The 25,075-nt window shown below is 45.8% G+C and overlaps 2 protein-coding genes across 4 annotated transcripts in view; both read left to right on the top strand.

Annotated features, from left to right (window-relative positions):
* LOC146342044 (immunoglobulin superfamily member 1-like) overlaps positions 1–10,261 on the top strand; it is a 34,103-nt gene extending 23,842 nt beyond the window's left edge. The window contains exons 6-7 of the mRNA XM_084807763.1: positions 7,093–7,428; positions 10,140–10,261. Of these exons, the coding sequence (XP_084663889.1) occupies positions 7,093–7,428; positions 10,140–10,261 (458 nt within the window). The remainder of the gene's footprint in view (positions 1–7,092; positions 7,429–10,139) is intronic.
* LOC146342043 (immunoglobulin superfamily member 1-like) lies at positions 10,071–24,334 on the top strand. 3 transcript variants are annotated; one of them, XM_084805548.1, is made up of 6 exons: positions 10,071–10,339; positions 10,461–10,496; positions 12,317–12,616; positions 18,074–18,376; positions 20,284–20,574; positions 22,800–24,334. In XM_084805548.1, exons 1-6 carry the CDS (start codon positions 10,309–10,311, stop codon positions 22,925–22,927), a joined length of 1,089 nt encoding a protein of 362 aa, XP_084661674.1. In that variant the 5' UTR covers positions 10,071–10,308; the 3' UTR covers positions 22,928–24,334. The 3 variants fall into 3 exon arrangements, with proteins under 3 accessions (XP_084661674.1, XP_084661675.1, XP_084661673.1); XM_084805549.1 differs by having other exon boundaries at positions 22,769–24,334; XM_084805547.1 differs by having other exon boundaries at positions 20,284–22,846.
* The last annotated feature ends 741 nt before the right edge of the window (positions 24,335–25,075 follow it).

Raw genomic sequence — 25,075 nt, 5'->3', positions numbered from 1 at the left:
TTGGGGGTAGGGGGCCTTAACCCCTCCCCCTCCACCACTGTGGTCCCAGTTTGGATCGGGGGCCCATGCCTGCCATTTATACTGCAAAATAGTGATCGATTTGTTTTAGTGGATCACTGTTTCCCACTATAAATTGCAGATGTGGGGGGAAGGCACAACAGGGGAGAAAGGGTTAAAATTCCAAACCACCATCACCACGTGCTTGGGTTCTAATCCAGACTGAGGCACCTGCATTTACACTAGAGTGAAGAAGTGGAAAAGACGTAGCTACCTGCTACATCTTTAATGTGATTTGGCCCTACGAAAGCGGCAGTCAAAAACAAGATGGACTGCACTTCAGGACAAGCATGAAGATGCCACTGAGCATGGCTAGAAGGGCATGCATTTATGTGCCCATACTGGAGACAATAATAATAGCTGATGCGGTCTCTTTTGGCCACCTGCATTAAAGCAGCCCGGCCCATTAACCTGACTACATCCTGCACTTATGGCAGGAACGAATGCAGAGCAGAAGTAGCCTAAAAGACCAGGGAATATCCAGAAATCCATGTGGCTATGACTGGACAAGCCCTGGGTTATCTATCAGGAGCTGCCTCACACTGCTGAGTGACAGGAGTGTCCCTGCCACCCAGGTCTGTCTACAACTCCGACCGGGCACTGGCTTTTTCCAGTCCTGCTTGCTACCTCTTCTACTTGAACTCAGCCACTGGACCTAAGAAGAGCCATGTGGGATCAGACCAAGGGTCATTCTAGTCCAGCTTTCTGTTCACACAGTGGCCAACCAGCTGTTGACCAGGAACCCACAAGCAGGGCATGAGAGCAACAGCGCCCTCCCACCCATGTTCCCCAGCAACTGGTGTACATAGGCTCACTGCCTCTGATACTGGAGGTAGCACATAGCCCTCAGGACTATTAATCTATCTATTTTTTTATTTCATTTATATCCTGCCTTTTTTTCCTCCTGAAGGAACCCAAGGTGGCATACATAATCTTCCTCCTCCTCTCCATTTTAGCCTCCTGTGAGGTAGGCTGGGCTGAGAGTCTGTGACTGGCCCAGTCACCCGATGAGCTTCCATGGCTGAGTGGGGACTAGAACCCGGATCTCCTGACTCCCAGTCCAACACTCTAGCCACTACACCACACTGGCTCTAGTAGCCATTGATAGCCTTCTCCTCCAGGAATTTATCCAACCCCCTTTTAAAGCCATCCAAATTGGTGGCCATCACTACATCCTATGGTAGCGAATTCCATAGTTTATCTATGTGCTATGTGAAGAAGTACTCCCTTTTATCTGTCCTGAATCTCCCACCAACCAGCTTCATAGGATGACCCTGCATTCTAGTATTTTGAGGGAGGACCTGGGACTTAAAATATACACAGCTTGTAAACTGCTACTGACTTCTGCCCTGACCCCCAATCTTAGTTCTAAAGGAACTAAAGGAGTGAAGTATGAATGCTTTTATGTTGTATCTAGTGAAGAGGTGGCCACTTCCTGTATAAAGTCATTCATTTCTAAGAGGCAAGGCTGGGAGGATCAAGTGATGTTTCCAGAACTAGCTGAAGATGCTTCCCCAAAGCTTTCATGAGGGTTCGCTCCCCTATGCATTGACACCAGTGGGAGCTTTCCTTCCATTGCCACTAGCGGGAGGAGGGGGGGTAGGGATTCAACTCAGGATCACAGTGGGGGCAAAGGGTTAAAGCCCCTTTCCCCCTATGTCATGCTTCTGATCCAGCTCACCCCCCTGACCATGCTATTGGTTAGAAAAGTCATATCTAGTTCGGCCCTCAGACAAAAAAGGAGAGGGTAGCCTGTGGCAGTGGGAATTCAATGGACTTGCTCTGCAAGATAGAGAGAGAGAGAGAGAGAGATGAATTCCAGGTCTGTGTGTATTTGTGTAGTTTATGTAGCAAAATGGAATACAGAAGTAAACTCACTTTTCTTTTCCTTTTTCATCCACCAGTGTGTCACTTTCCTCTTTCTCACTTTTACAGATAACAGTTTTACAGCTACAGAGGCCAAACTACGTCTAGCAGTGGCCGGCCTTGTGTTACTTGTCTTAGTGCTGATTGTGGCCGAGGCAGTGTACTCCTGGAGAAGTGGGCAGCTTTAAATATCCCTGATTGACCCTTCAGGATAAACATTTGGAGCGGTATCATTAAAAGTTACAAATCTCTGACAGGGTTACCACTGGAAGTATGATGAAGTGGTTAGCATCTCAGGCCAGGATTGGAGTCACATTCCCACTCACATTCCCACTCAGCTATGAAATTCACTGAGTGGCCTTGGGGCCAGTAATTATGTCTCAGCCTAACCTACCTCACAAGGTTGTTGTGAGGATTTAAAAAAATGCCCTGGTATCCTTCAAGGAAGGGTGGGAAACCATTGTAATTAACTGATTGATTAATGATCCAGAAGTCATATTACCAATTTTAAGACTCTTGTTAAGACTCAAGAAAATAAACTTGGGCACAGACTAAGGTGTTCTTAATCACTTTGTTCAACCAACTGGATCCAAACTCACAACAGAACCATTGTGCCATCATCTCTGGTGTGAGGAAGTTACAGGTTTGGTCAGCTCATGCTTCCTTTTCTTTAAAAAGAAGGTGAACAAAAAAAGAAACAAGTCCCAGCACTGTGAAGAGTTCCTCATTATGCAAAACTGTGCACTTCTTCTGAGTAGTAAAATTGATCTATATGGATCATTCACGGTATGCAAAACGACACACACACTGCACACACAAAACGTCTCTCTTGGCCTTCAGATGAGCAGTGAAGACATTTCTGTTTTACCTGCAGTTTGGCTTGTTTTAGTTATTCCCCCACTAGTTGCTCTCTGTTATAAACTGGATTTTATTGGTATTGGAGTGGGTTCACCGAATATTTTCTATAGTTGTAAACCACCATACGGGCCTTGTTATTGAAAGCTGGAATAGATTTTTTTAAAAATAAGTCAATAAACACACACGCGGCCTCCATTGTCTTCTTGGAACTCCTGGCCCCATGTAATAAAATGAGAATGCCTCCCACCATCAAGAAGGGAACCATCAGTGCAATGCCAGTCCTTGCGTCATCATGCAGACTTGGGGCTGTTATTAAAGGGCAGCAGTTCGTCAATTCATTTTTTTGTTCACCATCAGAAGTTTGCAACTTGGATTCCCTGGCTCAGGCATCCAAAATGTCTTATTATTTCTTTGTTTGTTGCATTTATTTGTTGTATCAATCCCAGAAATCCACCCAGATCGTTATGCTGCGGGAGGTGAAGCCAGATAGGGAACAAGAAGGCGTTTCCTTCAGCATTTAGGGTTCCTTCATGTGGAGCTTTTATCCTGCAAATGAGATTGGTCCTTCATGGAAGTTTGCGGGCTCTTTACATGACGCCATGATCGTTCAAGGCATCTCCTGCACTAAATAAATGCCCTTTGTTCCATTTTTAAATAGATTGCAGATAATGAGCTATCCAATTACCTCATTGTGTTCTGCTCCAGTTTCCTTTGTGAAAAGAGTTAAAGCGGCAAGAAGAGGAGTGAGATCAATGAAAGATAATGGAAGACTCAGATACGGGGGGCCTCTCTACACCAGCCTAAAATCCTGCATTTAAAACAGGGCTTTCTGCTTCCACTTTAAATGCAGGATCACAATTTCCTTCAGCACTTAGTGTCATGTGGAAGGCATCATGCCCTGCCCCTGCTCATGGCTGCAGAGGTTTCAAACTGGGGTAAGAGGGCCAATAGTTCTGTTACCCCAAAATCAAGGGCTGAATATTGAGGCAACATTGAAGACCACTTGGATTTCACCAGAAACAGGTCCTTGACTGAGCCCTAACAATATTTGCCGTTCACACACACACACACACACACTTATCATAGACTACTATTTGCAACCAGCCAAAACTTAGATTGGAGATTACACCGGCCCATAAGAAACCTCTTAAGCCAACCACATTGAAAAAAGAGAGACATAACAGAAGGGGCTACATGGTACCAACACTAGATTTCATATATCAGACAGTCAGACCAAGACAAGCAATTCTATTGGTAACCCTTAATCCCAAATATGTTACTCTGACCTGGATTTTCCCAGCAGCAACTGCTATTCAGAGTCAAGCTGTCCCTGATCCTGGAGGTGGTATTTACCCAACATCACTAGTAGTCATTGATAGCTTTCTCCTCCCTTTCACTAGTCCCCTTTCAAAGCTGTCTCGGTTGGTGACTATCACCACAATTTGTAGTATAACTATGCTCTATAAATTATAGCTTAACTGCGCACTGTGCAAAAAAAGCACTTCTTTTTGTCTCTTCTGAATCTCACACCATTCAGCATCATTGGATGACCCTGGGTCCTACTATTATGAAAGATAAAATGTCTCCGTATCCACTTTCTTCACTCCAGGAATGTTCCCCCCACCGTACGTAGCCTTTTTCTAAAGTACAAAGCTGCAAACGTTGTAACCGTAGGTTGAAGGGGAGTTGCTCCACTCCCCTGATCATTTTGATTGCCCTTTTCTGTGGCTATCATGTCCTACTATACACTCATTGGTTAGTTTTGCCCCATCCCCCTTTGGATGATCAGAAACATTTTCACCCTCATACCTTACAGATCATTCATCCTGAACCAGATGCTCACCAGCTCCTGTCAACTTTTCCCAGGAGTTAGTTTAGGAACAAGAAAGACATTGATAGCGGAACCTTCCCTCCTCAGTCTCCACCCTTCATCCACTTGTCTGCCAAGCCACAGCAGGCTTGAAATCCTCAAAGACAAAGGATAAGTGCTTTGGATCCCCACAGTAATACTACCCAGAGATTCATTATGGGTTGGTCTTTTGAGAGAGGACACAGTAGTGTCTGAATTTGGGAATGGAGTTGTTCCTCCCCAGCCCCCACCTTGGGAAATCTATCCCAGGGATAGTAGGAGAGACAGAATCCAAAGGAGGTCCCAATCCCTTCAGTGATACCCAATTTGGTCCTAACATTGTTGATAAAAAGAAAGTCCTTTCCTCTGTTTCAGCCAACAGCAGAAAACTCAGAATCTGCTATAGATTTCAAAAGCTGTTCACTTCCTCTGGTTTTTGCATAATGTGGCTACAGTCTGAAAAAGGAAGTAGTGTGTCAGGTGCTGCACGGCCTTGGCCTGGGTCAACGTTGCTGGCAGATCATGGGGGAAATGTACATGATGGAGAAGAACGTTGTCACGAAACTCAGTCATATCTTAGACGCTGCAGCCTCCAGCTGAGATCTTAAGGGGAAAGCAAAGCCAGGAACAAACAAGATGCTGACGCCTAAAGAACCCTCACCAAGGAGTTCTCTTCCAACATCCTTTCCTTTGGCTGGTATTGAGAACAGAAAGATAGTTGGACCAGCAATGGCAGAGTGGTAGGATCGCACACCCCTTGGCAAGGGGGCTTTTTAATTTAGAAAGGAAGGTGACTAAGGGAGAACATGGTAGAGGTTTATAGAACTATGCATGGTGTGAAGAAAGTGGGAAGACATTTTTCTCCCTCTCTTAGAATACTAGAAGCTGCAATCATCCAGTGAACCTGCCTGGCAGAAGATTCAGGAGACACAAAATGAAGTACTTCTTCACACAGTGCATGGAATTTGCTGCCATAAGATGCATAAGAGTTACACTATTAACTCGGATGCCTTCAAATGAGTGGCATATAGTTGGTCACTGTGGGAAACATGCTGGTCCACTAGATCAGCCTTCCCTAACCCAGCACCCTCCAGGTGTGCTAGACTAGAGCTCCCATCATCACCGCCTGAGGGATGTTGTAGTCCAACACATCTGGAGGTGTTGGACTACCAGTGGCTGAAGATTATGGCAGCTGTAGTCCAAAACACCTGGAAGGAGTCATGTGGAGGAAGGCTGGACTAGATGGACCTTTGGTCTGACTCAGCAGAACTCCTCTGATGTTCTAAGAACTAAATGTGATGGCCTCTCCCACAAAATTTTCATTTCTTTCCTAGGCATGACAAGGAAAACTCGATCTGGGAGAACCCTTAGACAACTTTGTCAGTATAAAATAAAGTTCAGTAACTGGCAGCCCAGAGGCACAGTCCAGTTATACACTGCAACCTCTTTCTCATGTGAGAAACAAAATAGAGAACGAGGTGGGGGTGCGGCAAGCCCAAGGTCCCACTGCAAAGAGAAGCAACATGGTCTGGAAGACAGCCTTCCATTTATTATGCAACTCCACTTCACACCACCAGACTCAAGCAAAAGGACCTTTCATAATGTCCCCAGGATGGGAGCAGAAAAACGAAACTCTCTTCTGGTGTTTTCTGGGCTTCTGTTGCAAAGTGAACAGCTGTGTTACATAAAAAGAGAAGTGCAACTGATTGTGGCTAAGGATGTTGGAGGAATCCAGCTGGGGTTAGAGCTCAGCGAATTTTCACCAGTTTAGCCCCCTGGACCCTGGCTCATGGATCCTCTGGTTTGCCTGACTCGACATGTGCTGAGTCGGGCAAGCTCATGGTTTTCCGCTTTTTTATTTGCACAAATCGTGATTTGCACAAAATTGCAATTTGTGCAAAATTGATCATTTACAGCCATAATTTTGTTCAAATTGCATGATTTGCGACCATAATTTTGCACAAAACATGATTTCTGTAAATATTTATACCCACGATTTTGTGCAAATTGTGGCTCGCTGGTTTAAAACATGCTCACTGAGTTGGGAGCCAAAAGCGAACAGGATTTCCCTGCGACGGCCATCCCTAATTGTGGCCATTCACATGGGAAGCAGGGAGGAGGTAATGAGAGAACCTTTTGCCTCTGTCTCTCAGCTCCTTTGGGGCAACTCAATGGGAAGGCTGAATGCTGCTGGCCCTTCAGCCATTGCTCAACTCAACATAATGCCCCCTATTTAAAAGGACACCTGCTGACCAGAGTTAAAGCAATTACAAGTAGGGTTATTGATATGTGCTCTGCCAGCCAGTGTCCTTATCCAAAACATAGATGAGTCCAGATCTAGTAAACATTTATCCTCTCATCAAAACTTACCCATGGGTGTGCTTCCAGACTTCTATAGGGCCAGACTGCTATAGACACTTCACCTCCCAAATCTCACTTGTCTTGTTCTCTTTCTCATGCAGGACAATCCTTTCCCAAGCCTTCCATTTCAGGAAGCCCCACAGGGGGGGTCTCCCTGGGGGGAGATGCCACCATCCACTGTAAGAGTGTACTGGTCCAAGAAGCAGAGTTCCATCGGCAAATACAAGTAGCTTTGTATACCTATGAAGTCAAGAAGACAGCGCGCAATGAGGTTCTATTTCCCATTGTTAATGCCAACCCATCACATGGAGGCATCTACCAGTGCCTGTATTGCTTCAAATCAGACAATCTACAAATATGCTCCAGTTACAGTGAAAGGGCATACGATGGCCTTGTAGGCACCTTCCAACCCTACTATTCTGTGACCAGCAGAATGGGTGAGGGCCTGGCTCAGTCCTCAAATGTGCATTCTCCAAATACATGCATTTCTCTACACAATCCTGCCTAATATATATTTATATATATATATTATATATATAGTATTTCTGCAAGCAATTGTCCTAATATAATGCATTTTAATGTTGCTTTTCCTCATATACACATTTTTGTATGTACATTGCTCTAATATACCCATTTGTGTACATTTCTTTATTTGAGAACTCAGTTGCTAAATTCAGAGAAGTGCATATTTCGAAGGATAACTGAGTTTCAGTTCGCATAGTGGTCCGAAAGTCTGTAAATAGGTACGTTCACATTAATGCAAACGCAACAACCTCTCCCAGTCCCTACCTCTTAAAATAAAACATGGCCAAAGCACCCGCTACTGGAGTACTATGGAATAAGCTTAGGATTTGATTGTATTATGCACACCTACTTTATTTGAAAACCGGTTCTGCTGTAGGTCCAAGAGAGAGCAACCCACCTAGATCTCTGACCCCACAAATGCAGCCATATAACCCAAGAGGAAGTCCTCCCTTTGCACCCCATCTGATGAACAAGCAAGCTCCCAGCATGGGTGGGCAACGCCACTGAAATGGAAGTGGCTTAAATTGAGCAATGGATGCCCCCTGAGGTGAGGGAGCGCTATCTGGCTATACACGGCAGCAAAGAAGCACCAGCAAGAGAGGCCTCTGAGCGCAGAAACATGGGTTTGGACTCAGAGAGGGAGGATAGCACTAGGAGTGGGGTCATGGGGGATGGGCAGTGGGCCTGACGAAGCCTGGGAGAATCTTCGGTCAGCATAGAAGAGCAGCTGAGGCACTGGGCAACACACCTCACTTGGACCAATGTGATCAATAGTGAGGTTTCCTACCAAGGATAGAAAGGGAGTAAAGGCTTGTATTGGGGCTGGGGCCCGAAAGACAAAACCAAACCTTTCGGCATGGAAGTCTTCCTTAGTTGCCTGGCTTCTCATCTGAGTAAAAGGCAGGTCAAATGGGCAAGCCCATGCTTCCGAGGAACAGTCGGGGGAGGTTCCTAGATCAAAGGGGCCCACAAAGGGAAATTGTGTGATATTTTAATTGCTGGTCCAGCTTCAGGTGAGAACACTTTAGTGACTGGAGAAATTTCCTGCCGAAGCCTTAAATCGGCCAATTTAAAGTAACCTTGAAGATCACTTGACTAGGATCGTGGCTTGGTACCACCCAGAAGCACATTTGCATGTACCTGACATTCCTAAGCCTTGCATCCTCACAGGAAGGGAAACCCCTACTAAATCCGTTACATTTGAGGACACACAGGTCAATGAACTAAGTAGACCAGGTGCTTTAGCTCACCCATGAACCACTTTCCCCTGGCTGCTTCCAAGCCTTGCTTTCACAGCATTCTAGAACAAAATTGATCCCTTAGCCAAGGTTTAGGCTGATGCCAATAACATATTAACTGAGATCCATGTGTGGTAGCCAACATGCAAAGCCCTTAACAGCTTGGGGCCAGGTTATCTGCAGGATCGCCTCCTCCCATATGTGCCTGCCCGAACCTTAAGGCCATCCTCAGCAGCTCTTCTCCGTGAGCCCCTGCCAAAGGAAGTGAGGAAGGTGGCTACTAGGAGGAGGGCTTTTTCTGCTGTGGCACCCCGGCCATGGAATGAGCTCCCTAGTGAGGTTCGCCTGGCACCTACATTGTATTCTCTCTGGTGTCAGGTGAAGACCTTTTTATTTTCCCAGGCATTTTAGCATTTTAGCTTTCTAGACTTTTAGCTTTGCTGTTTTAAATCTGCATTTTAAATCCCTGCATTGCTGCTAGGTTTTATTCAGGTATTATTCTGGTTTTATTCTGGTTGTATTGTTATACTGCGGTTTTAATGTTTTATATATTTTATATTGTTTTATTGTGTGCTCTTTGGTTTTAATTTTTGTGAACCGCCCAGAGAGCTTTGGCTATTGGGTGGTATAGAAATGAAATGAAATGAAATGAAACGAATGAATGAATGAATCCATGACTGAGCCTCTCAGTAACAGGTCCCAGTGCAAGGAAGGGCTGGATCTGCATAGACCACCTGAAGAGGAAGGAGAAGGGAGGTCAGTTCCCAGAACATTACTCCTGTCCCACACCTCCACCCCAACCTGGATCCTATTTCACCGATGGGGCCTTTGGCCCCTTCACCTTCACCACACAATAGGCAGCATCTATTTCTTCCTAATGCCGCTATTTCAAATAGCCTCAGAAGGTGATGCCGCAGTTGCGTCTCTCATCCATTTGCAGGGGTGGACCCAATTCCTTTGTTTCTTTAGTGATCTTGATTTGTTATTATGTATGTTCTTTTTCTTTTTGTTGCCTTTATTTTCTTAACTTTATTTGGAAACAAAATTAAATTATGGGGGAAAAGGTACTCTATGAAGCGTGTAGGAGGATGGCTGCTGTTTCACAGCAAAGCAAGACTTCAACGGAGAGCTGGACCAAAGCAAGCTGTGGCATCAGCAGCCCCCTAATATGCTCCTGAGGGTGTTATTTTTCCAAACATTATACCAAGCTTCCCTTAAAGAGCAGATGGGAATTTGAGAGTCCAGGCTCTGTACTTGTTCAGCTTGCCTCTTAAACCACTGAGGCCCTCATATCCTCAAAGGCTGAGGGCAGGGATTCACGTCTTCCGTTGATTGCACACTGTGGCTGAAAAGGGAAGTGGGATTTCCCTCAATGTATGATGCAGATTACAGTCAACTGTGCTGTCAAATGTCTGAGGAACTGTACATCGTGGGGAAGAACTGTGCCGGCGTGTCGAGCGGGAAGAGTTGCATTTCAGAAGCTGCACCTCCCAACCGGAATCTTTGAGCAGCGCCAGGAGCAAATAGGACCCTGCTGGCTACAGACCCTTCACCATGAGGTTCTCTTTCAGAATCCTCTTTCTTGGTTGGTATCGCTGCCTGAAGGGTAGAGGGTCCACCGGGTGTACAATGGCAGGGATCAGAGAATGAGTATCAGTTCCTGTTGCTCAGATATCATGCAGCTAACAGAATCATATCCTTTCTAGGATTGTGGCTAACCTGGCAGTGGCAGGTGTCTAGAGGTAAGTAGCAGTAGACCACGAATATTAATCTTTGGGGGTGATGGGTGGGGGGCAGAATGAGAGGCAATTGCCATGGCTTCCCCCAGCCAGACCTGCTTTTCTTATCTCTGCATAACGACAAGTGGCGCCTGCCAGACTTCCCCAGCCCATAGGCTCAGCCCTCTGAGGGCAAAGGAAATGGCTGCTCTTTGGGGGAGCCTCTGTTCCCTGCCTCCAACTGGGAGCAGCAGCAGAGCAGGAGGCTTTCCCGCATGTATTTTTTTGTACTTTTTTCCTCAAATTTGGTGCCCCACTTAACTTGGCACCCTAGGCGAACCTGGCCCCAGCCCTCTTTTTCATCTTTTTGCCCTCTTTTTGGGTGATTCATCAGTACCCTAATACTGCCTGAGACTCACACACACACACACACACACACACACACACACCATTTCAATACCCACAGGCAACACTGCCTTAGATTACTTTGGGCTCCTTCAGGCTTTTATCCTGCTATGGAGATTGCTTACTCACAAAAATGTGCAGGTCCTGTACTCATGCAGCCCTTCTCCAGGGAACCTCCTACTCTTTGTGAGCTCTAATGCGTTGTTTTCCATGATGAGGAAAGTCCGGCATTTTCTCTTCTCCCGCCATGGAGTCGATATATATCAGGGTGTACAGTTTAAAGTCACTTTTATTTCAAATGAAACGACTGCACCACCTAGTGGTTTTGTAATGAAACACATCGATCTCAGTGAGAAGTTTAGGGTTTTTTTTAAAGCCACATGGAAAGGTCCCGATCTGATCCCACAAAGATTCTGGAAGCAGAAGCCCCGGGAGTGCAACCCCATCCAAGACCGTCAATGACCCTATCTCCCAGACTCGGGAACCACTCACCCACAGGGCTTCTGTCTTGCCAGGATTCACCTTCAGTTCGTTGGCCCTCATCTAATGCATGACTGCCTTAGATGAGGGCCAGTGACAGCATCTAGACACAGATCCAGGACTTCCACAACCTCTCCTGATTCAGATGTCACAGGGAGATAGAGCTGTATGTCATCAGCATACTGATGGCACTTGACCTCAGATCCCCTAATGGTCACTCCCAGCAGCTTCATATAGATGTTGAATAATGTTGGGGACAAGATGGTACCCTGCAGAACCAGGCTATGGTGGGGTGGGTGGTGCACCAACAGAATCCCTAACCTGTCCCTTTCACCCAGCACAAGGTGCAAACACCCCACACCAGTAGACACATGGACAAGGAGCCTGCAGAGGGAGATGGGATTTCTACAGACCACAGCAAGCCCCCCTCCCCAGCCCCCAGGTCTACCCTGATGCTGAACCAAGGACCCTGGTGGCCACAGCTGGGAGGGACAAAACTCCTCCCTGCTCACCCACCCAGGCCTCAGTTATGCATGCCAGATCGGCCGCCTCATCCACTGTAAATCATGGATAAGGGTGATCTTATTCTGAACCAATCTGGCATTTAAAAGCAGCATCTGGAGACCTGAGGGCAGGCTGACAGGGCGCCCACCATGCCTGTGAATGGGGGGAGGGCCAGAACATGGCCCAGCCCTTAACTGACTGGGTTGTGTTCCCTGGCCAGTCCTCCTTCCAACGCCGTATCTCCCTTGACCCATAACCACACTAATTGGGGGCCCCTCAGGTACCCCAACCTGGTTCCATATCCTCTCTGATCCTGTGGATATTTACCATTTACCTGAGCCATACCGGGTCCCCTGTGTTCCTCCAATTCAAGCAAATGGCTCCCATTTTACAGAGTCAGATTGATGTAGCCAGTCCACTTTCCAAAGCCCACTCTTGTTCTCTTTCTCTTCCAGGACAAGGTTATCCCAAGCCTTCCATTTCAGTGATCCCCAGAGAGGTGGCCCTGGGGGGAAATGCCACCATCCTCTGTAAGTATGACTCAGATGGATATGCAAAGGATTTCATTCTGTACAAGCAGGTGGATTTGGTTCTGCACATGTTACAAACAGCACAAGCATGGACTGAGGCTGTATTTCAGATTGCTAATGCCAGTCAGTCGGATGGGGGAAGGTACTCGTGTAGCTACTGCTACTCAGGATACTACAGTGGAGTTTGCTCAAAGAAGAGTAACACAGTTGACATCACAATAACAGGTGAGGACCTGGCTCAATCTGCATAATTCCCCCCCCACACACACACACACACACACATTTCATTTAAATGTGATTTTGTATTTTCAGTATCTGTGAATTAAATGGGAAAGTTGCCCTGAGTTAAATATACATTTGATGTCAATGAGGTTCTTCCCCACTGTGTATCACACTTGAATATCGTTAGCTACATTCACAGATGATATGTTCAAGATTTAAACATTTCACTTGTGGCAGGTTTCAGCAACATACGTAGTTTCAATGACAAACTACATGACCACATGAGCTTCACTGTATTTCTTTCCTACCTGTAGACTCCATCTCACCAACCCCTCCATGGAGGTGGGATCCAGGGAATCATATGCTCTATGCACAAGTGACACTATGGTATAGAATTTTCTTTTGTGTTCAAATCATAGGTTATAAGAAAGTATGAATACGATAAAATAAAAAGGGGACTACTGACTGAATTATCGAAAAAACAGTCAACCAGCTGAACTGCCAATCCTTTATTCCTGCACATGTTCAGCTTTAAATGCCAAGGAGGCCTTGCTTGGGCTGTAGGCATTCCCCCCAAGCCTTGTCTGGTGGCCTCCAGAACCCTAGCTTTTGCTGAAGGAAATGGGGGGTGGGGGGTTTACAGGATTTCTCATTCTGCCATGGAAGCCTTGTGGAAGTAGTGCTTGAATGTTTCTGCTGTTTTCTCTAGGAACAAGGCTTCTATGACAGTAACCATAAAGCCCATTCCTAGAGCGAGCATTTCCCCCCTTTCCTTTCCTGTTGGTGATCAAGTTGCCATGGTTGCAGTGATGGGGAAGGGGGCTTCAAACCTTGATGCTGTGACATGGAACACATGCTGTTGGTGCAAAACCAAGATCTGTAGCTGCTGGGATGCGTGTGAGTGCTGCGTGAGAGACCGTGGTGTGTGCACCTAGGTGAACACATGCACATGAGTGGCCCCTGCCAGCCCAGCAGATGCCCGATGCAGCCCCCAGATCGTGCACCTCAGCACTACATCAGTGGTGGGGAACCTCCGGCCTGCAGGTGAGAGGCGGCCCATGGGAGGTCCCCATCTGGCCTCAGTCCTTATCTCTGATCAGAGATTGGAGATAAGGGATTTCTCTCCTCCCGTTCATGTAGTAATTTATTAAAAGCTTTCATTGGTGACAATGGAGAGTTTTAAAAACCTAATTCCAGCATGGGGGGCATTTTGAGGGGTGGGTCACTGCTGGGGAAGGAAGGGCTAACCCTCCCCAAGGGTGTAAGCCCCCCCTTTGAAATAGCTCCCCTCTACCACTTCAATCAAGGTTTTAAAAATCCTCCATTGCCACCAATCAGCTTTTGAAAATCCTGACTGTGGGGGGGGGGGGTGATGCGGCAGGAGGAGGGGGTTGGGACATCACAGTGGAATGGGTCACAGGCATTTATACCTTGTTCCCCTTCAACCCACCTCCTCTAGCTCTCATGTACCTGGTAGCTCTTCCACTGAGCTGTCTTGTGGTGCTGCTATTTAATGCCAGATCAGTCCACAATAATATCGCATTCATTCGTGCTTTAATCATAGATGAGAGGGCTAACCTGGCATGTATTACGGAGACTTGGGTGGGTGAGCTGGGTGGGGCCGACCTGACTCAGCTCTCTGCACCTGAGAACTCAGTGTGGCACCAACATAGATTGGAGGGCTGGGGACGGGTAGAGGGGAGTCACCGTGGTTCATAGAACTTCCATCTTTCTCACCAGCAAACCGCTCCACCTTGGAACCTTGAGGGGTTGTGCCTCGTATTGGGCCATAGAGACAGACTGGGGATGCTGCTGGTGTACCACCCACCCTGCTGCCCAGCATTCTCCCTGACTGAGCTGGCAGAGGCAGTCGCAGGTGTCATGTAAACAAACAAATAAATAAATACAATAATAACCCACAACGATGGTTCTGAGTGACTTCAACTTCCACACTGAGGCTGTCCCTGGAGTTCCAGCTCAGGACTGAATGACCTCCATGACAATCATGGGGCTGTCTCATCAGCCCAACACATGAAGCAGGGCATACCCTTGATTTGGTTTTTACTCCAAGCTGTGAGATGGGCAGTCTGAAGATTGGGGGGGGGGTGTTCCAAGTAACCCCATTGTCATGGTCAGACCCTTTCCTGGTGAGATTTGAACTTGCTGCATTACTTTCCTCCTGCAGGGGTGGGGGACCCATTCAGATGGTCTGCCCCAGGAGACTGATGGAATCCAGTGGATTTCTGAATGCTCTTGGGGATTTTCCAGTGGAGAGAGCAGGTGATCCAACTGAGGCCCTAGCCTCACTGTGCAACAGTGAGATGCGGAAAGCCATCGACTTAATTGCACCTGAGTGCCCTCTCCGGCTCTGTGCAGCTTATTCTGCTCCCTGGTATACGGGGCAGCTGTAGAAGTGGTAAGCATCGGAACCAATGGTGAAGCAGAGGGAGCGATAGTAAGTCTTTTTGACCATGATGTGAAAGGAAGTGTCTTTCAGATCAACTGACACAAACCAGTCTCCTTTGGACAGCAGCAGGAGGATAAAAGCCAGTGTGACCATGCAGAATTTCTTGGGCATGATGAACGTATTTGTTGTCCCTGAGGTCCAGGATTGGGTGAAGCCCTCCATCCCTCTTTGGTACCATAAAGTAACAGGAAGAAAAGCCATCATGGAGTTGACTGGATGGTACTATTGCCCCTTTTGCCAAGAGAGTGTCCACCTCTGATTATAATGCTGCAGATGGGGCAGTCAGTCTGACGACAACGAGAGGAGAGAGGGCATCGAATTTGATCCTGTAGCCCCTCTGAAGAATGGAAAGGACCCAAGAATCTGGCGTAATGTTGGTCCATGCTTACAGAAAAGAAGACAGGCGAGTTCTAAATGTGAGCTGAAGAGCAGAGGGGTGAAGATAGACCAGAGGAAAGTCAAAGATGGTGTTTGTTACCACCCTCACCCTTCCAGTGAAGGTCCTGGGACTTGGTTGCCAAATACTGCTTTCTAGGTGCCAAGGTCAATGTTCTAAAGAGCTTTCCAGCTGTAGACAGTTGGTATGGATATGGATTGGAGGCTGGATGGGACCATCAGCGCTCTCTATACGGAGGTGGTGGCTAACCAAGCCCCATTCATCACACTGTGTTTCTAGATTTTTGGACTGAATCCATGGTCTCATCAGTCTTAGCACTGAATAAGCTTTGGCCATCAAAAGGCAAGTCCTCAGTATGGGGTCAAGCCCTTGGGATAATCCCACAGACCTCAGCCAGGCATGGCACCTCAAAGCCACTGTGCCAATCATAACCTTGGCATTGCAGTTGACCTGCTGCCAAGAGGTATTAATTTGTTGTCTAAAAATGCATTTCCTCACCTTGAAAGATCCAGGCAAGATCTCTCTTATCTTCAAGAATGTGTTCAAATAGGTATCCAACTTTTCCCACAGGAACAATTGATAGCGGGACATAGCTGCCTGGTAGCTGGACACCTTATGGCCCAAAGTTGTGGATGAATAGATCCTCATGCCCATTAAGTTCAGTCACCAGCCCTCCTTATCCACAGGAAGCCTGATCCATAGGCTTTTTCAGTACCTCCACCACCCCATGTATCTGTTTCCACAGCAAGGCTCAAACCTGGTCAGACCGATTATGCCAGGCATCCACCTTATATCCTTCCCTGAGGGAGAAAAGATAGAGGGAGTGGCCACCCGTGGGTGGTAGTTTGCCATATGCCTGAGAACAAAAAGGTGATCACAAAGATCACGAAAGAGCAAACTTAAAGAAAATAAACCGGGAACTGACAGAGAGAAAAAAAAATGGCAGAAGAGAGTAAAGAATGAATAAAGCCTCAGCATTTGCAATTCTAGCTTACAAAAGGGAGAAAAGTTCCCATTGAGGCTACCACAGTGGTGGTTAAAAGAGAACTGAGAGATTAGGTGGGAACCCACTAAGGACATCCATGCAGAGGTGGTGGGGGAGGGTTCCTGCCCAAGTTCCTCAGCTGTAGAAGTTTCCCAAGTGGGGCTCTGTGCAGGTGCAGTGCCGTTATGTGTGATGCACAGAGACCACACAGAATGCTTTCTTTGCCACCATCACCTTCACAGAATAGACCCGATAATGAGCTCTAACCTGTGTTTGGTACAATTCAGCATGAGTCTGTCTCTGCTTGTATTCATGTGATCTCCCCTCTTGCTTCATTGCTCTCAGTTCAGGTGTATACCAAGAGTCTGCAGGGGATCAGCATGGGGGAGAGGGCCCTGGGCCACAATCATGTCAACCACCCAGGTGCTTGCCATGTCACACAGAGTCACTAGGGCTTCAACAGGGGTGTTAGCCATGCCAGCAGGAAAATCCCACAGAGCCCTCTGGAATCCAGTGGAATGCATTAGCTTCTGGTGGGGGTGGACCGTTTTAATAGGCCACTGAAGGTCTAAACATCGATAGGAAGTACTCTGAATTTGGTAAGGGGATAGATATTAAATCCCCCACTTTCAGATCACCACACTCCTGCCCAGTCAAGAAAAAACACTCAAGAGTGTGTCCTGCTACATATGTTGGGATAGCCCCATGGTTGTCATGGCGGACATGAAGTCCTGAGGTTCTCTGGATCGGATGACCTTGACATGGCCTCTAGATTTAGACTGAGAAAGTACACTGGAATGATGACCTAAAATGGTTCCAGCTTTCAGAATCCGTGGGAGGAATTGGGCAGATAAGATTTTGAGGACAAGGAATACCTTCTTAACCACATTTTGCCTCCAAAACCCTAAAATACCATTTGTGATTTGTTGACAGCTCAGCTTTGAATCTGACAGCATGAAGATGTTTGCACCATCCATTAGTTTTAGAAAATAAGAAACCCTGTTTATAAACTATATATTTATCTTATCGTAATGTATAGGCAATTATTCTCTTTTTAAAAATTTAGTAATTACTCAGTGCCATTAGTAGTTGTTTCTAATCTACCTGTGCATGTAAAAGAGTACTATCTCATAGGTGTCTTAAAAGACAATTTATTTGAAACCAGCTGCTGGAGAAACAAGATTGCTGGCTTTTAATTTGGCAGTGACATCATTTATATAGAAATTAAAAAGAAAAGGAGCCAATATGCATTCCTATTTGACCTCCTAGTACTGTCAAGGATGTTTGTCCTGGGAAAATAAGAGTCAGTGGTCAGAGACAATGTTGCTGGCCTTTCAGCTCCTGCTCAAGTCAACATATGACCCCTGTTCAAAACTAGTTGCTGACCAGTGGGTTAAAGAAATTAGCCGTACCCGGATTAATATGTGCTGCATTGGCTAACATCTTAAACAAAAACTTAGCATTGACAAGATCCTCTGGATATTTGTCTTCTGATCCACACTTGGTCTTCTGCATTCCTCCAGAGCCTGCAAATGTCTCCCATTTCATGGAGTCGTACTGTTTTAAATGCAACACCTTGCAGATCTCACTCTTGTTCTCTTGTTTGTCCAGGATGGCCTTATCCCAAGCCTTCCATCACAGTGAGACCCAGTGAGTTTGTTGCCATGGGGGAAACTGTCAACATCCACTGCAAGAAAGAAGACTACCCAGAAGCAGTGTTTTCTCTGCATGCACAAAAAAATTCAGTGTGGTACTCTATAAAATTTAATAGGGCAATAGGGGGTGAGGCTGTATTCCCCATTCCTAAAATCCAACCATTTCACGGAGGAATCTACAGGTGCCAATATTGCTTCAAGTCGGCCTTCTCTGAGCTATGCTCAGATTACAGTGACCATGCACATCTCAACGTAAGAGGTGAGGGTCTAGCTCAGTCTGTCTGTGCTATTTTCACAAACAACACTAAAATTGAGTTTCCATTTTCCACACCTTTAAATCAAGTGGACAAGCTGCATTAACTGCAGTATTCATTCAGTTTAAAACAGTCTCCCCACTCCTTTCTCTGGCAACATTCAAGATGGATGCATTCCAGGGCATTCTTTGTGGCTGCATTCAGCAGGATGTGTAGGCCAAATAACAAGCTACATGTCCCTATGAGGAAAGATTGATGTTTAGCCTGGAGAAAAGGAGGGACATGACACCATTGTTCAGATAGCTGAAGGGCTGCTGCATAGATGCCTAAAAAAACCTGCTCTCTTGCTGCCCCAGGATTAGATCTGATGGGTTTAAGTTACAGGAGGGTAGATTAGGAGAAACGTCTTGATGGCGAGAGCCTTTGCACAATGGAACCAATGGGCTCTCCCTCACAAGGTGGCTTTCAAGTAGGGGCTGAGCAGCCCTCTGTTGGGGATGCTCTGGGTTTCCTGCATTGTATGGTGGCCAGGTGCCCTACTTTACAGAAGACAATCATAGGGCCATATATGGACCTCCAGTATTAGAGGAAGTTTAGCTCTCAATACCAGTTGCAGGGGAACATGTCTGGGAGGGTGCCACAGAGCTGGTGTCCTGCTTGCGGGGTTCTCATAGGAGCATCTGGTTGGCCACTGTGGAAATCAGGATGCTGATCAGGGAGATCACAAGAGGAGCCCAGTGACAGAGGGGGCGTGCTGGAAGCACCTAGTCCAACCCAAGCAGTTGATTTCAACAGCTGGGTCAGGCAGCTTTCTTTAATCACAACAGAGTGCCTTCCTCCTATCAGACTGAGCAGCAAATGCAGCTGCAGAACATGGTGGCTTTTTTTTGAGCAAGGCAAAATGCAGTATTAGTTGCAAAAATGAAACAAAACACATTACCTCACTTGTGTAATTGCATTATTCTGCTATATCACTGTGCCACCTAAAGGTTATGTTGAAAAAAGCAGGAAAGGAAAAGTTATTTATGTAGTGCTTGGACTGCAATTCTGCAAGGAAACCAAAAGTATATAATTGGAATAACAGCCTCATGTAGAAAAGATCCACATCTGCAGCAGACAGTTGCAACAACAGTGATTTCCCAGCACTAAGGAAGGTTGGCAATAATTGGGTTTTTCATAATTGTCATCACCACCATCATCATCATCAACAACAACAACAACAATTTGGTTAGGCTCCTGACCTCTCAGGTCTATGCTTCCCCACTCAGGGGGACCAAATGGATTCATGGAATTCAAGATGTAGCTTGGATGGCATTAAGAGGAGATTAGACGTATTCCTGGAGGATATATCTACCAATGGCTAATGTACCCGGGACTGGAAATAGCAGGGGCTATGGGTACTCAGTGCTAGAAAAGCACATCTTTACAAGATAACTCAAATTCTGCACAACTAGAGGGGGAGCTTGTATAGATTATACCAAGTTGTATATATGTCCTTACTGTGCATGATTGATTCTGCTCCAGGGAGTAAGGAGGGAAAACGTATCCAGGCTTCTGAAGTCTTGGCCATGAGGAAACTAGTTCAGTTTCCCTCCCTCTGGCTTCTGAGAAGTCACTTGGCTTTGCCCATTTACTCAAAGCTAGTTTTGCAGCAGAAGAAAAAAAGCAAGTGAGAAACTTGCTTTTTAAAACATGAAACCTGAAATCTTTGGGATACTGAATTCTGTGCCATGGATTGGTTAGTGTGCTCTTGACATTCCTACCAAAGAATAAATCTGGTCCTGGGTATGTCTGTACAGTAGAAGGGAATCTGCTGCGTGGCAAATGGATCTGGTGAGAAGCAGCACTGCATAGGCTGAATATCAAGCAGCCAAGCCCCATGCCCTCCTAAATGAGTTTTCCTTGCATCTAGATCGCAGCCTATCCAAACCCTTCATCAAGGTGAGACCCACAGAATCTCTTTCTCTGGGACTGAATATCACCATCGAGTGCCAGGGGCCAGAAAATGGCCTGAACTTCTCCCTGCACAAATCCAGGGATGTGATAGCATCACAGATGTCAGAGCCAGACAGAAATGCAACTGAGTTCCCTTTCTTTGTGGTGGGGTTGGAAGATACAGGAAACTACACTTGTGAATATCACCGAACAAGAAATATCTTCGTCTGGTCAGAGCCAAGTGACCCTGTGGAGCTGGTTGTGAGAGGTGAGAAGCCTGATCTGGCATTTTCCATTCCACTTCCTTTCTGGTCCCTCTCCCGGTGGATGAGGCCTGCACTGCACCTTCTCTTGCACGACGCAGATGAGTCCCATGGGGTGAGTCCCACTGGGGCAGAGTGCAGCTGATGAACAGACTTGGCAGGCACTGGGAGCAGCAGCAAAATCAAAATGTTGCACCAGGAATACAACTTCTTTAAAGTATGCAGATTTGTAGACATTTGCTCACTCTGCATATTTTTTTCTCTGCTAGTAACATGGAAGGGAAAAGAGATATTCAGGGCACTGAGATCTGGTTCGCCCCCACCCCACCCTGCACTGTTGCTTCTGAGGTGTCAGTTAGCATTGCCCATACATTCAGGCCTGCCTTTGCACCAAGGGCTAGAAACTCACTTTTATAAAACAAAACCTGAGGTTCTCACACTACTGAATTCTGTCCCTATACCAGTTATTGTGCTTTGCACATTGCTATTGCGGGATATAGTGGGTATATCCTGCAATAGATATGTATGTATCTATCTATACAGGACTAGAATATACCCAATCCAGGGTGTGTGTGTGTGTGTGTGTGTGTGTGTGTGTATCAAGACAGAGACAGAGACAAAGAGGGTGGTATAAAGTGGCACAACAGCAAAGCAATGAGGAGGCTCTGGATCCACAGTGGATCCTCTATCAGTTTTAATGTAAAATATATAAGAAAGACTTACAACAGAGTATTCAAAAAATATATCTAAGCTAAACATTTTGGCTTCTGCCCTCATCAGTAGCTGTGCTGTTAAAATACATCCCACCTGTATGTATGTGTATACACACACACACATACACACACACATATACATACAGGTGGGATCTACTATTTCTTCATACTAGATCCCACCATCTCCAACTCTTCCATCAAGGTGAGACCCAAGGAACAGATATCTCTGGGGTTGAATATCACCACTGAGTGCCAAGCACCAAAGGATAGTCTGGGTCTGACCTTTTTCCTGCTCAAATCAGGGGACCTGACAGCATCACAGAAGGCAGAGCTAGACAGAAACACAACTGAGTCCCCTTTATCCAGGGTGATGCTGGAGGATGCAGGAAGCTACACCTGCCAGTACTCCACAGAAAATCCTGTGTATCATAGGGATGTCCATCACTGGGAAATCCATTCCATTCAAGCCCGATGGATTTCCGCAGTGTGTCTGATCTGGTAAGCGGGGACAGACCAAATCAAGCCTCAGGAAAATGTTGCACTTTTTTTTCACAGGTTCTGGCATTTGCACAAATTGCAATTTGCACACTTTTTTTTCTTTTTTTCATGGGTCTTGAAATGTGCGTGAATATTGTCATAATTTTTTTTTAAAGAAAACTATTGATGCTGGTTTGCAACTGTGCAGCATCACAAATCTGCCTCTGTGTCCGCTCTGTAGCCCTGCAGGCATGTTCCCCTCTTGTCAATATCCTTGTCAGTTTCATCCTTTCCACACTACTTTGTTTAGATCAGCAAAGCCATATTCCAGAGCTGTCATTGGGTGATTTGACAGCTGTCAGTGTCAAGCATGTGCAAATTACCCACTGACAGCTCAGGGGGAGGGGACCAGAGGGTCCCCTTAGCAAGGTGATCCTCAAGTTCTGAAGTGTGGAACTGGCCCTTGGGGGTCCTCCCCTTCCACTGCACACTTCCCAAAGTCACCAGCAAGAGGTTCTAAGGGTGATCTTTGGTCCACCCATTTTCGCAGCTCCTCTGCGAGGAGGAGCTCTGTTACTGTGAATGGGAGCTGCAAAAATAGGGTGGACCCTATTACCACCATGGCTTCTGATGAGGGCTTGCTTCCCTATGAATTGACACAAGTGGGGGCTTTACTCACATTGCGAAGAGCAGGGGCGGGATGGGGGTGCAATTCAGCTCAGGATCACAGTAGGGCCAAAGAGCTAAAGCCCCTCTCCCCCATGTGATGGTCCTGATCCAGCTCGCCCCTGTGCACATTCTATTAGTTAGAAAAGTCATGTCTAGCTTGGCCCTCAGACAAAGAGGAGCAGGTGGCCTGTGGCAGTAGGAATTCAATGGACTTGCTCTGCAATCTAGATAGATAGATGAATTTCGGGTCTGGGGGTACTTATATACGTTTATGTAGAAAGGGGGAATACAGGAAGACGTAGTAGTGAACTCACTTTTCTTTTCCTTTTTCATCCACCAGTGTGTCACTTTCCTCTTTCTCACTTCTACAGAGAATGTTTTTACAGCTTCTTCATCTATGGAGGCCAAACTATGTCTAGCAGTGGCCGGCCTTGTGTTACTTGTCTTAGTGCTGATTGGGGCTGAGGCCGTGCACTCCTGGAGAAGAGGGCAGCTTTAAATATCCCTGCTTGACCCTTCAGGGTAAACATTTGGAAAGGTATCCTTAAAAGGTTCAGACTCCTGACAGTGATGGCCTTGGGCCAGTCACTGTTTCAGCCTAGCCTACCTCACAGGGTTGTTGTGAGGATTTTTAAAAGCCTGAAATCCTTCAAGGGATGGAGGGAAATCATTGTGATCAACTGCTTGATTAATGATCCAGAAGTCCTATTACCTTTTTAAAGACTTTGTTAAGACTCAAGATAATGAACTTGGGCACAGACCAAGGTGTCCTTAATCAGTTTCATGAACCAATGGAATCCACAACTGAACTGTTAAGTTACAGGTTTGGTCACCTCATACTTCCTTTTCTTTAAAAGAAGGTGAATGAAAGAAGAAACAGTCCCAGCACTGTGAGGAGTTACTCTCTTGCCCTTCGGGTGAGTAGCGAAGATTTTTCTGTTTTTACAGCTGTTTGGCTTTTAGTTCTTCTCCCGGTGGTTGCTTACTGTTATTAACTGGATTTAATTCAAGTGGTTTCATTGTGCATTTTTTATTGCTGTAAGCCACCATACAGGCCTTGTTGCTTAAATTTGGAATATATTGTTTAAAAAATACATACATAATTAAACAAACACACACACAATCTCAGATTTGGGGCTGTTATTAAAACACAGCAATTAGTCAATTAATGTTTTGTTTTTACCACCAGAAGTTTGCCCCATAGAGTCCCTACCTCAGGCATCCAAAATGTTATTGGCTGTCTGTCTGACTGTCTGTCTGTTACATCAAACCTTGAAATCTAGCCAAAATGTTACATAGTGAGGCTAAAGCTGGATAGGGAACAAGAAGGCGTTTCTTTCAGCACTTAGGCTCTTGGCATTTGGAAGGCATTATGCCCTGTCCCTGCTTCATGGCTGTAGAGATATCAAACTGGGTTAGGAGAGCCAGTGGGTCTGTTACCCCAACACCAAGGGCAAAGGACAGAATACCAAGACAACATTTAAGACCATTTGGATTTCACCAGAAACAGGTCCTTGACGGAGCCCTTACAATGAGGAAGTGCTGTAATAATGGGTGACTTCAATTATCCCCAGAACGACTGGATCAATGCATGTTCCAGTCACAACAAAGAAGATAAATTTCTTGATGCCCAAAATGACTGTGCTCTAGAACAGTTGGTCATGGAAACAAACCACAGGGGAGGCAACTCTGGATTTAATCCTAAGTGGTGTCACCCAAGATGTAAATGATGTTGAACCTATGGGAAACAGTGACCATAGTGCTATCAGATTAATTTTTGTGAACTGCCCAGAGAGCTTCAGGTATTGGGCGGTATAGAAATGAAATGAAATAAATAAATGAATGAATGAATAAATAAATAAATAAATAAATAAATATACACTTGAGTAGAAAATTGCCAAGGAAATCCAACACAGTCACATTTGACTTCAAAAGAGGAAACTTCTCTAAAATGAGGGAACTGGTGAAAAGGAAGGTGAAAGGGGGAGTCAAGAGGTTAAAATCCCTTCAAAATGTTTGGAGGTTACTCAAAAGCACAATAACAGAAGCTCAGCTAGAATGTATACCACAGGTTACGAAAGGTAGCACCAAGTCCAAGAGGTCACCGGCATGGTTAATGAACAGCATCAAGGAAGCTATTGAAGAAAAGCGGGCTTCCTTCAGAAAATCGAAGTGTTGCTCAAATGAGGAAAACAAAAGAGAGCACAAGCTTGCACAAAGATGATGCAAGCAGACAATAAGAGAAGCAAAAAATCATTTTGAGGAGCATATCGCTAACATCAAGGCCAACAATAAAGAATTCTTTAAATGTATCACAAGCTGGAAACCAGCTAGGGAGGCAGTTGGACCACTGAATGACAATGGAGTTAAAGGAGTACTAAAGGATAAAGAGATTGTAGAGAAGCTGAATGAATTCTTCTCATCTGTCTTCACTGCAGAAGATATAGGACAGATACCTGAGCCTGAACTGATGTTTTCAGGAAGGGAGTCTGAGGAACTGAGGCAAATGGTGGTGACAAAAGATGAAGTTCTCAACCTTATTGACAAATTGAACATAAATAAATCACCAGGCCCAGATGGTATCCATCCTAGAGTTCTTAAAGAATGCAAATATGAAATTGCTGATCTTCTAACAAAAATATGCATC

This window comes from Heloderma suspectum, chromosome 6 (assembly GCF_057233095.1).
Source record: "Heloderma suspectum isolate Gila_16-S chromosome 6, 16-S_ref, whole genome shotgun sequence".
NCBI lineage: Eukaryota > Metazoa > Chordata > Lepidosauria > Squamata > Helodermatidae > Heloderma > Heloderma suspectum.
The sequence above is the reverse complement of the archived record's forward strand: the minus strand, read 5'-3'. Positions and strand labels throughout refer to the sequence as shown.

Excerpts from the sequence above, each read along its gene's own strand:
- LOC146342043 (XM_084805547.1), top strand. The coding sequence starts at position 10,309 with ATGAGGTTCTCTTTCAGAATCCTCTTTCTTG. Across the intron at positions 10,340-10,460 it reads TTTCAGAATCCTCTTTCTTG|GATTGTGGCTAACCTGGCAG; the intron begins GTTGGTATCGCT and ends TATCCTTTCTAG. Across the intron at positions 18,377-20,283 it reads TGCACATCTCAACGTAAGAG|ATCGCAGCCTATCCAAACCC; the intron begins GTGAGGGTCTAG and ends CCTTGCATCTAG.